The following is a 16,160-nucleotide window of genomic DNA, read 5'->3' on the forward strand; positions in this document are numbered from 1 at the left end:
TAGTCTCTGGATTCATCTGCTGCTGACACTAAGAGGCTGTTTTTGTACCCTAACTAACCTACACATTGGCATACATATGTAGCATGCAAAAAAGCAGACCCATGCGATTCCTGCCCCCATTTCAAGTATGCACCCCTGGACATATAAAGCAGGTTCTGTGACCTGTGTATGCCTACTTTTCTAAGCTCCTAAGTTAGAGCTTAAGAACACCTTAGAGTCATTTCTTTGTGTTTTGTTAGATTTAGCTCATGGCATATTACGTTCAGGTGCAGCAGATATTTCTCTGGAAACAGATGGTTTATAATCTATGCTTGACAAAAGAGGATTAAGTGATTTGCTCGAGTTCTGGTGCAGCACTTCTCCCTCCCACCTCTCCCCCACTCCAAATCAACTTCTTCAGACTAATTACCACTCTTCCCCCTCTTTTCTTGTGATGTTCTCCTATAGAAAATATCTACAGCACCCACCAAAATGTGTGAATTTCACAGAATAGACATACAGCTCTTTGTCCAATAATTCACACAAGTTTACACAATGCTTTACAAGGACTGTGCTCCAACTGGTTGAACGTGGGAGGTCTTAGCTGCCCATTAAAATGAAAATTGGTCAGTCAGACTCTGCGAGATGGGGACAAGTTCAAGACAAATATCAGGAAGTTCTGCTTTACGCAACGAGTGGTGGACACCTGGAATGCTCTCCCAGAAGAGGTAATTGCGGAATCCACCATTCTAGGATTTAAGGGTAAGTTAGATGTACATCTCCTTATGAGTGGCATGAAGTGACATGGGTAGGGGTAGGCTAGATGCACTTCTCTTTACGAGAAGCTTGGAGCGATATGGGGACCAAAACTATGCCAGGGTACACCTGGCGGGGCCTCCGCGTGTGCGGATCGCTGGACTTGATGGACCTAGGGTCTGTTCCGGAGATGACGTTTCTTATGTTCTTATGTTCCACCTTGAGAAGAATTTTAGAGGACTCACTTTAAAAAAATGCAAACTGAAATGCCTGGTGGGTGCAGAGCACACAGAAGGTACAGCTTTCTGAGCTACTTACGGAGCAATTTTAAAAGGTGTTTCCAAGAGAAAAACTGCTTTTCCTAAATGAGAATAACTAGTGCATATGACAACTTTAGTATATCCAGCCTGTGCAGAGGGGTTCTTGGAGGGAGTTTCCCTGGGGTCATTTTCAAAGTCAAAATATGCAATATTTTTGTTTGGAAAATTCATCACTACAGAGAAATTTATGCATTCATAAAATTTTATGCTCAATGAATTGTCCAGGGGTGCAAGTGCATAAGAGAAGGTGGTCAGAAATGCCAAGCATTGCTGGGGATGGAGAATGTGTAGAGTAGGGAGTGGATATTTCATAAAACATGCACGCTTTTGTGTGGGAGCTTCCCGTGACCATTTTATACTGGGAAGATATAGACTTATGGAGTCCATCAGCCTAGGGACCCTCCATCATAAAATCTCCCATCTAAATATACATAAGACCTTAAGTCTGTCTGTGGGTTTTCTTGGTTATCACAGTCTGAAAACACACAATCTGAATATCAACAACAAACAAACCAGCATGTAATTTTTAAAATGATAAAAGTATTACCATCATCAGTGGCCATTCTGTGCAGTGGCAATTTGAGAGGGCTGGGGCTTCCACAGTTCCCTATAACATAAGGTACAAATTGTAAGGCAGAAAGAACAGCTTCAGAACATGCCAAGGCTGTGCTATCGGTCTCACAAACTGCCACGCAAAAACCGACATCCAGGAGTGGCAGCATCCGTTCAAGCTTAGATAGAAGCGGCTTTGCAACTTGGGACATTCAGAGCAAACACAATACAGTATAATACCGTTATAATGGACTTTAAGGAACCTGGCAAAACAGTCCATTATATCCAGGTCAACTGAAACAACGTACAATCAATGAACAACAGTCACTGCACAAGCATATCAGCAACGTCAAAAACAAAACTCAGCAAAACATTGGCATGGCATGAAATGATTGCAAAATCAGAACCCTAAAAGATGTTCTAAAGCAGGGATCTCAAAGTCCCTCCTTGAGAGCTGCAATCCATTCGGGTTTTCAGGATTTCCCCAATGATTATGCATTGAAAGCAGTGCATGCACACAGATTTCATGCATATTCATTGGGGAAATCCTGAAAACCCGACTGGATTGCGGCCCTCAAGGAGGGACTTTGAGATCCCTGTTCTAAAGTATTATGTCGCACTGTCCTGGAAAGAAAAATACTCTGTCATTTTCTTCTGGGTTGCATTTTGATACTATATCATTGGCATGCCACACCCCTTGTAGGCGGAACCTGCATGTACATTATAGCCAAACAAACTACAGCTAAAAGCAGCTCTGGGGACCAAATTGGTTGTCCGTTATATGCGATGTTTTTCTACATGTTTATAAAGGCACAGGGCCGGGATCAGCGGACCTCGTCCGCTATAGATGAGGTTCTGTTATAAGCGAGTCTGTTATAACGAGATTATACTGTATTTAAAATTTAATAGAAAAAAAGCACCGTCACCAGATAGCCTGGGGCTAGTCACCAGGTAGTCACTGTCACCAGAGAGTCAGGGGCTTCAAGTTCATTAGCGTTTCATATACTGCCATCAGTCTAACTACCTAGGGAGTCTTTTTACTAAGGTGCGCTATCCGCTAAGATACCCACTATATTCTATGGGCGCCTTAGCATTTAGTGCGCCTTAGCAAAAGGACCCCCTATGTCAGCAGTCTCAAACACGCAGCCCACAGGCCGCATGTGGCTCTCCAAGTTTTATTTGCGGTCCGCGGTCTGGACTGGATCATTCTCTTCCTTTTGGAGCAGCAGCGTGTCTGGCCGGTTCGTTCTATTCAAAGCCGCAGGTTGGCGGCTCCTTGCGCTATCCACTCCTGCATCGGAAGCCTCTCTGACATCACAACAGCGGCTTTGAATGGAACGAGCCGGCCAGACACACTGCTGCTCCAGTGGCATACCAAGGGGGGAGCGGTCCGCACAGCTGGCCACCCTCCACTGTTCTCCCTAGAATGCGGCTCGTCTAGAGCAGTGGTGCCCAACCTGCTTCCCTTCCCTTCTCACCGCTGCCATCGGAACAGGCCGGCACCATGCTCTTTGATCTCCCTGCTTCTCTCGCCGCCCGACCTCAATTCTGACGTCGAGAGGACGTTCTGGCTAGCCAATCGCTGCCTGGCTGTCCTTTCCGACATTAGAATTGATGTCGGGCGGTGAGAGTTGGTCGGCCCCGTGGAGAAGAGAAGAGTGGAGATCTCGGCCTGTTCTTGATGGCGGCAGCAGCAGCCTATTCCCCGGCGGCGGTGGCAAGGGGGAGGGCAGGAAGGAAGAAAGAAAGAAGGGGGGACAGGGAGCCAGAAACAAAGCAAAAAATGGGACACGGAATCAGAGAAAGACAGACATAGAGAAAGAAAGAAAAAGTTGGGGGAGGGAATGAGGTCTGGAGGAGAGGAAGCAAAGAAGGGAAGAAATATTGGATGCACAGTCAGAAGAATAAAGTGCAACCAGAGACTGATGAAATTACCAAACAAAGGTAGGAAAATTATTTTATTTTTAATTTAGTAATTGAAATGTGCCAGTTTTGAGAAAGAAAAGATATTAAATTTTAAATGTGAGTGCTGCAGAAAAAAAATAGAGTACTTGGAGGGCCGCAGAAAAAATAGTTAATGTCTTATTAAAGAAATGACAATTTTGCATAAGGTAAAACTGTTAAAGGAAAGTTTTATAAACTATAAAGAGTTTAACCTCATGCAAAATTGTCATTTCTTTAATAAGACATTAGCTATTTTTTTCTGCGGCCCTCCAAGTACCTACAAATCCAAAATGTGGCCCCGCAAAGGGTTTGAGTTTGAGACCACTGCCCTAGGTGGTTTACAATTATAGGAGACTACAGAAGCCAAAGCAAAGGATAAATGAGGGAGGAGGGAAGTATTAATTGACCCAATAGGGGGAAAACCAAAACGAGGGGTCGGGGTTAAGAGTGATTTACTCTTGAACTCTGTTTCAAGCCAAACATTTTGAAAATCTTTGAAGACTCATTTGTTTGCGTCATTCCTGCGATGTATTCTATGAATTAGGAATATGTTCATATGTGTATTTTGGCTGCGTTCTTCAGATTCTCTGGATGTAAACCGCTCTGAATAGCAAGGTATTGCGATATAAATAGCAGTTTCAAGTTTTATTTGACTTTGATGAATCACTTATTTAGTTTTACTAAGCAATATACAAAAGTAATAAAATATAAACATATATTTTTACACACAATTTAAATAATGGGGTAGACAATTAGACATATAGACCAACTAATACAAAAGGGGAGAAGGGCTAGAACTACAATTAAATATTTTTAAAGTTCAGAGGAGAGACATATATGGTAAAAACAATAGGACGGGGAATCTAAAAAAAAAAAGGAAAGGAAAAGAGAGAGAGAGGAAAAAAAAGGCAATTAGAAAAGGAATTTTATATAGAATGCACTTTAAAGGTTAAAAGCGTCTTTAAAAAAAAGACTCGTCTTTTTATGGACGTTTGGGATCCTTATATTCAGAATCTTTCACCAAAAATACGAAGTTTGGTTATCAATGATTTATTATGAAAATTAGGTTTAATAATTACATTCCAGTTATTTATTTTAATTCTTTATTTTTGTCAACTTTCATCCAGGGTGAGGGATTTCATTTAGGGGAAGATAGTGGGTAGGGGATGGAATTAAGAGGGGTGTAAATAAGATTGAATTAATTCATATGGAAATTAAATTTGAAAGAATGACTTAAATTTGTATGAAATATTATTGTAATTCTTATGTATTGAATGTATTTTTGTATTATCCTATTGTACTGATTATTTGATTCTTTCAATATAAATTGTTATACATAAAAAAAGCTTTTTAAATTACTTTTAAAACGGGCCAAATTGTTTTCCTCTCTTAAATGTTGTGGCATAGCGTTCCAAAGCTGTGGCACCATCACCGAGAATGTATCGTGTCGTCGTGTCCCGATAACTTTCAAAGAGGGGACTGTGAAGAGCTTTTGGTTTATAGACCGACGTGAACGCGAAGTACTGTAAGGGATGAGTAATTTATCAATGAATTGTGGTTCATTTGTAGAGAGAGTTTTAAATGGTAAAAGTCAAACTTTGAGAGTTGATTGGAAGCCAGTGAGATTTAACTGGAAAGGTCCTATGTTTTTCCATTATGGATCAGTTTGACGGCAGTGTTCTCAATTAACTGAAGGTGCTTTTTTTACCTTTTGTGCGATGCCTATTAGTAGGGAATTTCAGTAATCGATTACTATTGAATATCTCATTCCCTCAACATCAACAGCTGCTTTTCAAACAATAGGACGAGGGAGAATCAATACTTCAACCAAATTTCTCAACATTTCTATTATGGAACGGCCAAACTATTGTGTATCCTTCTGTATTAAGCTATTAAAACTATTTTAAGTCATTGAAAGGATGCTTCTACGGTTGAACATGTCAGCGGTTCGACTGATTTTTGATTTGAAAAAAAATGGGAACATATTAGTCCTTATTTTAAAAAATTGCATTGGTTGCCAATCGAGGCAAGAGTTTTATTTAAATTTATTTGTATCTGTTTTAAATCACTGTTTGGTATGGCACCTGCCTACCTGGTTTCGCATTTTTCTTTGGACTGTTCTAACAGATCCACACATCGAATTCATCTGTTCACTTTTCCAACAGTAAAAGCTTGTAGGTATAAAAGATTTTTTTGATCGAACCCTTGCTTTTCAAGCTGGCAGAATGAATGACTGGTTGGGTAATATCTTTATACATGAGTCTTCTTATCTTACTTTTAGAAAATTAGTAAAAACCCAGCTGTTTGATCGATTTATAATTTGAAGGTTTATTGCTTTAACTTTAAACTCATTTTTATTCTTATTTTAATATTGTATTTCATATGATATGTATCTTTCTACTGCTTGTCCAGTATTTCTTGTTGTAAACCACCTCGAACTATTATGGCTTAGGTGGTATATAAGAATAAAATTATTATTATTATAGTGTAGAAATTTAGCAGGTCTGAACATGTAACGCTTATCTGGAGAGACTAATCATCATTGCTAGCTAGATAATTTGGAAGCCTATTCTCCCTCTGCCCCTATACCATAGGAATATCAAGGGGCCTTTTGGAGACATTTTCAGCCCAATACCATCCATATAGAAGCTGAAAATTCAAGGACAGAAAGATAAAACAGTCATCAGCTGCTAAAGACTTTATAACTTCTTCTAAATTTTGGTCTTTAGTAACTAGTGCAATGACAATTTAGCGTAGTTCTGATTTTCTAGGACTTCTATAAATATAATGTGATGGTATACCCACCGTTATGCTGAAATTCTGGATCCCTCAGCGCCCCCTGGATGCGACAAGATGGGGTCCTGTAGGGTGATGTGGGGACAGAGGGTGAATGTTGCACAGGAGTTGCTACCTGCTCTGGGTGTGTTAGAACATGAGAGGTTCCACTTCCTGAAGCATGGGTACCAGGCCGTGGATCATCCCTCAAAGGCAAAGAATCCATAGTTTTCAGACCAGCACTTGGAGAAGATTGCATCAATTGATCATCTTCATTCTGAAATATAAAGGAGAATATGGTGAAATCAGTTAGCTTAGCAGGGTTTTAAAAAGGTTTAGCTAATTTCTTATTGAGATGGCTTGGGGAAATCCACTGCTTATTCCTAGAATAAGCAGCATAAAATCTGTTTTACTACTTGGGATCTAGCTAGGGACTTGGGGTGGCCACTGGTAGGATACTGGGCTTAATGGACCTTCAGTATGGCAATTCTGGCCCTGGGTTAAGAAGGAAATGAATTAGATCTTGTTTATGAATAAATGTGCAAGCTTGCTACACCATACATACAAACAGTTTGAGTTCTGTCATATATAGAAAAGACAGGTTGATGCTCAACAGGACTGATCCGATTGGGACTATCTCCTACCTGGATAAATCTTACTCACTGGAGCCAAACCTGAATTTTCAGCAGCACTCTCTCAAAATCCAGACAGTTCACCTCAGCACTATGCAGGCAGTAGCAGGTAGAGAATGACACAGGAACACATTTATCCCCGCCCCCACAGGAACACAATTTCGCCATCCTGTCCCTGTGAGTTTTGTCGCTGTCCCTGTCCCATTCCTGTAAGCTCTGCCTTAACAACACAAGCCTCAAACACTTATGATTTTAAAGTGTTTGAGGCTTGTGCAGATGAGGACGGAGCTTAGGCATTGGTGGAATGAGGCATTATGACATCACAATCTGAACTCTAGAATGTTGCCACTTAGGATTTTAAAGTGTTTGAGGCTTGTGCAGATGAGGACGGAGCTTAGGCATTGGTGGAATGAGGCATTATGACATCACAATCTGAGCTCTAGAATGTTGCCTCTTAGGATTTTAAAGGGTTTGAGGCTTGTGCAGATGAGGACGGAGCTTAGGCATTGGTGGAATGAGGCATTATGACATCACAATCTGAGCTCTAGAATGTTGCTTCTTAGGATTTTAAAGTGTTTGAGGCTTGTGCAGATGAGGACGGAGCTTAGGCATTGGTGGAATGAGGCATTATGACATCACAATCTGAGCTCTAGAATGTTGCTTCTTAGGATTTTAAAGTGTTTGAGGCTTGTGCAGATGAGGACGGAGCTTAGGCATTGGTGGAATGAGGCATTATGACATCACAATCTGAGCTCTAGGATGTTGCTTCTTAGGATTTTAAAGTGTTTGAGGCTTGTGCAGATGAAGACGGAGCTTAGGCATTGGTGGAATGAGGCATTATGACATCACAATCTGAGCTCTAGAATGGTGCTACTTAGGATTTTAAAGTGTTTGAGGCTTGTGCAGATGAGGACGGAGCTTAGGCATTGGTGGAATGAGGCATTATGACATCACAATCTGAGCTCTAGAATGTTGCCTCTTAGGATTTTAAAGGGTTTGAGGCTTGTGCAGATGAGGACGGAGCTTAGGCATTGGTGGAATGAGGCATTATGACATCACAATCTGAGCTCTAGAATGTTGCCACTTAGGATTTTAAAGTGTTTGAGGCTTGTGCAGATGAGGACGGAGCTTAGGCATTGGTGGAATGAGGCATTATGACATCACAATCTGAGCTCTAGAATGTTGCTTCTTAGGATTTTAAAGGGTTTGAGGCTTGTGCAGATGAGGACGGAGCTTAGGCATTGGTGGAATGAGGCATTATGACATCACAATCTGAGCTCTAGGATGTTGCTTCTTAGGATTTTAAAGTGTTTGAGGCTTGTGCAGATGAAGACGGAGCTTAGGCATTGGTGGAATGAGGCATTATGACATCACAATCTGAGCTCTAGAATGGTGCTACTTAGGATTTTAAAGTGTTTGAGGCTTGTGCAGATGAGAATGGAGCTTGCATGAATGGAGCAAGAAAATAACTTACAGGATCGGGAAAATGAGTTCCCATAGGGACAGGGAAAAATGTGTCCCCATGACATTCTCTAGTGGCAGGGCAATCTGTGGACAGGACCTGGACAGAGTTTCTACTTAAACAATTGGCAGCGATATTCAGTCCATTAACCAGGAAATTACTTGGATAAAGTTAGGACAGCAAAAAAGATTCCCTTCATTTTATCTGGTTAGTTATACCCAGATAGAGCAGCACCAGATGGTATCTAAATACCAGCATTGAATATCCGAGCATTTAAAAAAAAACAAAACCAACCCAACAGGTGTTAGCTGGCTGAATATTTTTTTGCAAGGGTGGGGAAAGGAGGAGATGGAGGATATTTTTACAGTAAACAACTATGCAGAAATTCTGTGGAATTCAGAGGCTATTTAGCTTTTGCTAGCCTTTCACCTGCCTTTTGTCCTCTCTTTACCTTGCTGAATTTCCTTTTAGAAGATTCTCTGGAAGTCTGTCTGGGTGGAGAATGATGGCTTTCTAAGGGAGCCCTCTTCCTCCCTTCCAACGAGCGCTCTTCAAGTTTGTCTGGATATACTAAAACAGCACCCCCTAAAATGATAGGCAAGAAATCAATTCAGATGTAGCTGACACAATCTGTTTGTATAGGTCCACTTGATTTTTTTTACCAACTGTTGGTGTGGTGAGATCATGATGTGTTCTTTGGGTTCCACTGAATGTTTTTAATCTCGGAGTTGGAAGTCTTCCACCTTCCCATGGAAACAGAGGAGCAGAATCTGATACTTTCGCAGCTTCACTTCTGCAAGATATGACCAAATATTTGCCAGTGTGAAAAACACACTTTAGACCAGTGGTCTCAAACTCGCGGCCCGCCAGGTACTATTTCGAGGCCCTCGGTATGTTTATCCTAATCACAAAAGTAAAGTAAAACAAAACCGTTTCTTGATTTTATGTCTCTTTAGCTAAAAATGACAATATTATTATTAAGACTTAGCCAAAAGGAAAGATTTAAAAACTATAAAGAGTTTTACCTCATGCAAAATTGACATTTCTTTACTAAGACATCAACTATTTTTTCTGAGGCCCTCCAAGTACCTACAAACCCAAAATGTGGCCCTGCAAAGAGTTTGAGACCACTGCTTTAGACAGATAATTCCCATAGCATCTTCACTTACAGTGGCACTAAGGGTGCCAACTGGATCCAAATTTGCCCAACAGAGATTCATAGTTCTAATTTCCCCACTGCTTTCCTTAAGATGTATGCATATCTCTTTAGCTGATTTGAGTGGTACAATTTCTAGTTCTAATTCGACAGTCACCTAGCTAAATTCATTTGAAAACTAATCTAAAAATATACAATACACCAAATCAGAGAGAATCAACAACATGGCATGAACAAAGCTGCGAAGAAAAGCGCGCCATGACGTAGGAAAATGGAAGAAAATTTGAAGATGCGACACAGGTGAAAAATTGTGTAATGATTGAACAGTGTGGTATAAGAAGAACAAAGGTACTAAGGTATTAATTATTGGTTTAAGAGTGTTTAGCTGGGCTGTAGAGAAATAGCAAAGTGGTACGAGATACGTTTTTGTAAATGTGGGTTATTTATGTTTAAAAATCAAACCAAAATCCATTCAAATATGTGCTTGTGAGAGGGACTCTAGTACAAAAACCAGTAGTGGAGAAAAAGTCCTCAGTGTCACACCGGATAAGCCAAACAGCCAATCCTGGGGACAAGCTAACTTTCAAATACAAATTTGAAGATGACGACACATTCCTGGTCATAAAAAAAACCTCGATATGCTATTTCACAAAATATCTTATAATAGATCAAAATATCTTTTACTAAGTCTTTCAAAAAGAGATGAATCAATAGCACTTATCTTGAGCAAAATCTTTGGTAGAAGTCTCCTCAACACATAGCTTCGTATGGAAGACACAGGAATTGCATTGCTTGCCTGTGGAAGCTCGAGTATTGTTCAAGTTGGGCGGTTTTTGTTACAAGGTTTTATATGGTGCAGCCCCCACTTATCTGGCTAATAGTTTTTCCAGAGCTGCGCACAAATGCAGTAGAAAAACTCATGGTCTGTTCAATTTCCCTGCTGTAAAAGCAAGAAATTCCTAAATCACCCTTTAGCATCTCAGACAGCTTCTCATGAAAAAGAATTTCGATCATTGTTGCTCACAGCTGTTTCTTACAGACATTTTAGAAAACAGCTAAAAACCCCTCTCTTCTCCAAATACCTGACTAGCTGACTCCTTCAAATAGACGATTATGTAAGTTGGATAGCTCTGAGTCTAATAGATGCTGACATTGTAATCTGGAAGCAGGGACTTTAGATCATTTAATATATTTTTGTCCCTTTTGGAAATCAATTTGGTCTCAAATTAATTGTTTATTAGAAAACCATGTAGCTCTATCATACGATACAATTCTATTTGGGACATCTATGAGAATAAAAAGTCAAATTTCATCAAGTAATAATAAACTTTTACTAATAATGACAGGAGTTGCCATTCAACATATCACCAGAAATTGGAAAAATTACACCAGACTTAATTACACTTTCTGGTGGAATTCGTTGTGCCATATATATAAAATGGAAAGAGCAATTGCCATACAAAAAGGGAACTATAATAATTTTAAAAAGATTTGGGGGCCATTGATAACTTATTGTAATGATTAGACACCTTTTTACACTAAAAGTATAATTATAATAATGGGAAAGGGAGGGTTATTTAGTTATAATATTGGTTTAATCAATATTTTTGTATATAACTCATGTATGATATACTTGATTTACAATATTTGTGGAAAGGGAGAGTGGGAGTGGGACTTAATTTGTGTAATTATGATGATAATAGAAAAGAATTTCAAGTGTTGTGTAAGATTGTACACTTGATGTAAGATGAAAAAATGAATAAAGAATTGGAAAAAAAAATAGACGATTATGTTTAATGTTTATAATCTTTTGTAAACTGCGTAGAACTATAAGTATAATGTTATGTTATGTTAGGTACTCTCAACCGACTGAAATATTGGTAGAATGATCCGCTTCTCAGTATCTATTTAGCGATCTGCCAACATGGCCCCTGTTTTGCAACACACTTCTTAAGATATCTGGAGTGGAGTTTTTTATGACCAGGGCTGTCCCGTTTTCTTCAAATTTGTATTTGAAGTTAGCTTGTCCCCAGGATTGGCTGTTTGGCTTATCCGGTGTGACACTGAGGACTTTTTCTCCACTACTGGTATTTGTACTAGAGTCCCTCTCACAAGCATATATTTGAATGGATTTTGGTTTGATTTTTGATATTTCAACATTCAATTGGTGGTTTCCCCTCCTTAGGAAGCCTGCTACTGTGAAACTCTAGTCAGGGGGATGACTTGTGTTTCGCAGCTTCACGCACAGTATATACATATGGTCTGCCCAGCTGTTGGGAGCCATGCGAAAAACCAGCCACGTATATACAGATAGGTTTGTATGTTTTTCATCTACGAGATATTATTAGTGGCTGTTCGACATGATAAGTGCTGTGATGGTCTGTTTGGGCAGCTGTGTTTTGATCACTTCACATGAACACTAATAGGTTGTGGGTCTAAGCACAACACTATCATTTATATAAATTAATTTGGACTGTGATTTTGTTTGGTAAGAAGAACAAAAACAGCAAGTTCTGTTACTCTGGAACTGGGACAGAATAATTGGCTGTGAGATTTATGTTCTGCAGGAAGCAGTGGGTGACAGATTTTGCTGCCTGCTGACCTCTGACTCAGACAATATGCCGAAACACGGTCCGTGTCTGGTCCTCAATACATTTGCTTCCATTTTCCTATTTCGTGGCTCACTCCACTTCTTTTGATGAAAAGCGAAGCTTACCCTTCTTTTTCATCATCATTTAGCTCTAATCTCTCTATCTCCTCCTCTATACGGTTATCATCTTTTTCATCGCTTGCTGCTGCTACTGGTGTCGCCTCGATTTCTGGATTATCCTCTTCTCCCCAAGCCAGTCTTCTCTTTACAGGAAGGGTGGGAGCATCAGAAAGGCCCAGGTTGTCCGTATTGTCCAGCCGAGTACCTTTTTCTGAAGATTCTTTACTTTGTCCTAATGATGGTACATCATGCTGAGCCTGTTTCTGAGTGCTGGGAGAGGGGCGTGACTCGTGAACTCTGCAAGTGCAAGAACCAAAACAAACTGGTAAAAGGTCAAAGATAGGAATGTGTGAATTTCTACTGGTCTGAAAACACTCTTCCAGTATCAGAACTAAGGTAATATAAAGAAATTAAAAAAAAACAAAAACCACAAAACCCCCAAAGGAAATAAGGTGAACTAACTCAATGCATTTTGTGATGAGCTTTCGAAGGTAACAAATACTAGTATATATAAGGAAAAAATTTCGGGGTTAGGAAGAGGGAGGGGTGGCTGGGTGGGCAGAGCAGTTTTAAATGTCTTTTTAGTGGGAAAGAAAGCCCAGATCTCTGTTAAGACCTGTCTGGTAGGTGTCAAAATATTTTATCATTTTGATTTCAAAGGTTTTACGTTCTTGGATTGTCTTAAAGTTCCCTTTTAGTATTCTCACCATAAAATCACTGGTGCAATGGGCAGTTTTCCAAAGAGTTGTCAACATTTGCTTATTTCTGATCTGAAGAAGAAGAGTTACCTTTGAAAGCTCATCACAAAACGCATTTAGTTAATCCAATAAAAAATCCTTTGTTTTATTTCTTTATATTACCTTGGAAAGTGGACTAACATGGCCACCACATTATTTCACTCAGTGTCAGAACTTGAAATGATTTTCAACATAAGATCAAACAGGCAAGAACACAGAAAAATCATGGGAAAAAGAGAACATCTCATCTCATTTTTATGCTTTCTCACACACAGAATATTGGAAATAATTACCAAAACAGGAACAAATGCAACTCTTAAAAGATGGAAATTTACTAAATTTGGGATCTAACAATAATATGTGAACATGTTTTCTGAAGTATGAAAGTTAGAAACATTATGTTAATATTTTTACAGAATTACACCTCCCAAAAAAATCCATTTGCTTTCTATGGAAAACTCTTAGAAGCTGTTCAAAACACTGAACACTGCTCCACTTCATCTTCCAGCACTTGTCACAGAGCAAAGAGACAGACAGACAGGGGACGATTAATGAAGTAGATAGTGAAAGAAGGCACCTTCTCCATAACCAGAAGTTGACCACTGTTCCTGCTTTATTTAAACCATGTCCTTAGCATGATTCATGACTGTCCCCTCCATAGCGTGATTTTTAGTGCTGGCCGCAGCGGTAACGGGGGGGGGAGGGGGAGACGTATGTTTTACTTTGAATGTAATATTGCTTATTATTGGTATATTTCAGTTCGGATAACAACCAATGATTTTTTTAAAAAAATTTTAATCAGATTTTTTTGTTATTTAAATCACATTTTTTATTTAAATTGGATGGGTTGGGGTTTTGTTGGGTTGTTTTTTTTTAAATAAAATGCCTTTTTAAGATAAAATCTATCTAAAGATAGTTTTCTATTTAAGATACATTATAGTCCAAAACTTATTCATCATGAAATAAGGATTAGTTTTTAATTATGTAGCATGAGTCTATAATGCTATTTTGTGGAAATTGAGGACCATCAAGAAGTATTTCGATCTAGAGTCCTTTCGGTTTCTGGTTCAGTCTACAGTATTGTCCACTTTGGATTACTGTAACATTGTTTATTTGGGGCTTCCCAAAGATTTGATTAAGACTACGATTAGTTCAGAATACATCAGTTCGTTTGATTTTTGGTCTCAAGAAGTATGATCATGTTAGTCCTTTTTATGCTCGATTACATTGGTTGCCTTTTGAGGCCAGAGTGCTTTTTAAATTTGGGTGTATCTGTTATAAGGCTCTTTTTGGTTTATTACCTTCTTATTTGAAATTGTTCACATCATTAAAATGTACCAGAAATTCAGGTCTGTTCCTCTTCCCTACCCCAAGGGCCTGCCGTTACGAGACTTTTTCGGACAGGGCATTGGAATATCAGGCGGGGAAGATGAATTCCTGAATGATTCCGTTGACTGTTCAAGCCAATTCTTATCCTATATTTAGGAAATTATTGTTGAGACTTTAAGATGTGTTATTTTTAGGTTCCGCATTTCAAATGTACTTTTTATTATGTTTTATATTTTAACAGAATTTTTATCTGATAATGTATTTAACGATGTAGTAGTAGTTTTTTTGGAATTGTATTACCAACTGAAATGTTCAGTCTTACTGTTGTGAACCGCCCGGGAACTGCTGGTGGGGCGGTATATAAGAAAATAAATTATTATTATTATTATATTCATGCAATGTTTACATTTTTTGGGTAAATGACTTCCATTAATCCATTCATAATGTCACGGGCCTTCTGACTAGTGATTTCAATCAAATCCACCCTGCTTATTCTCCTTCACAGCTGATGCTGTCTTGCTCTCCCTGCGATTAGCTCCACCCACAACTAGAAGGCAACAGCTCTTCCTGCAATATTTAAACACAATCTATGTTTCTATGGAGGCCGCATTATCAAAAAGATGTGCGGAGAGTTGAGTCGGTTCAGCGAATGGCCACCAGGATGGTCTCAGGTCTCAAGGATCTCCCGTATGAGGAACGACTGGGTAAGTTGCAGCTGTACTCACTCGAGGAACGCAGAGAAAGGGGAGGCATGATCGAGACGTTCAAATATGTCACGGGCCGTATCGAGGTGGAAGAGGATCTCTTTTTCCTTAAAGGACCCACGGCAACAAGAGGGCATCCGTTGAAAATCAGGGGTGGGAAATTCCATGGCGACACCAGAAAATATTTCTTCACCGAAAGGGTGGTTGATCGCTGGAATAATCTTCCACAACAGGTTAATTGAGGCCAGCAGCGTGCCAGATTTTAAGAAAAGATGGGATTGGCATGTGGGATCTCTTCATGGAGGTAGTTAGGGGGTGGGCCATTAGTGTGGGCAGACTAGATGGGCCGTGGCCCTTTTCTGCCGTCATGTTCTATGTTTCTATTTGGCATGTGGGATCTCTTCATGGAGGTAGTTAGGGGGTGGGCCATTAGGGTGGGCAGACTAGATGGGCCGTGGCCCTTTTCTGCCGTCATGTTCTATGTTTCTATTTGGCATGTGGGATCTCTTCATGGAGGTAGTTAGGGGGTGGGCCATTAGTGTGGGCAGACTAGATGGGCCGTGGCCCTTTTCTGCCGTCATGTTCTATGTTTCTATTTGGCATGTGGGATCTCTTCATGGAGGTAGTTAGGGGGTGGGCCATTAGTGTGGGCAGACTAGATGGGCCGTGGCCCTTTTCTGCCGTCATGTTCTATGTTTCTATTTGGCATGTGGGATCTCTTCATGGAGGTAGTTAGGGGGTGGGCCATTAGGGTGGGCAGACTAGATGGGCCGTGGCCCTTTTCTGCCGTCATGTTCTATGTTTCTATTTGGCATGTGGGATCTCATGGAGGTAGTTAGGGGGTGGGCCATTAGTGTGGGCAGACTAGATGGGCCGTGGCCCTTTTCTGCCGTCATGTTCTATGTTTCTATTTGGCATGTGGGATCTCTTCATGGAGGTAGTTAGGGGGTGGGCCATTAGGGTGGGCAGACTAGATGGGCCGTGGCCCTTTTCTGCCGTCATGTTCTATGTTTCTATTTGGCATGTGGGATCTCTTCATGGAGGTAGTTAGGGGGTGGGCCATTAGTGTGGGCAGACTAGATGGGCCGTGGCCCTTTTCTGCCG

At 40.1% G+C, this 16,160-nt stretch overlaps 1 protein-coding gene across 5 annotated transcripts in view; it reads right to left on the minus strand.

Moving 5' to 3' along the window:
- MDM1 (Mdm1 nuclear protein) overlaps positions 1-16,160 on the minus strand; it is a 57,916-nt gene that overhangs the window by 5,361 nt on the left and 36,395 nt on the right. For 4 of the 5 annotated variants that reach the window (XM_033953330.1, XM_033953333.1, XM_033953331.1 and 1 more), the window contains 5 exons: positions 12,293-12,583; positions 9,083-9,213; positions 8,872-9,005; positions 6,357-6,603; positions 1,603-1,662 (listed from right to left, as the gene is read on the minus strand). In XM_033953330.1, the coding sequence (XP_033809221.1) occupies positions 1,603-1,662; positions 6,357-6,603; positions 8,872-9,005; positions 9,083-9,213; positions 12,293-12,583 (863 nt within the window). The remainder of the gene's footprint in view (positions 1-1,602; positions 1,663-6,356; positions 6,604-8,871; positions 9,006-9,082; positions 9,214-12,292; positions 12,584-16,160) is intronic. The other variant, XM_033953332.1, reaches the window with a different exon arrangement.

The sequence above is a fragment of the Geotrypetes seraphini genome, chromosome 7 (assembly GCF_902459505.1).
Source record: "Geotrypetes seraphini chromosome 7, aGeoSer1.1, whole genome shotgun sequence".
NCBI lineage: Eukaryota > Metazoa > Chordata > Amphibia > Gymnophiona > Dermophiidae > Geotrypetes > Geotrypetes seraphini.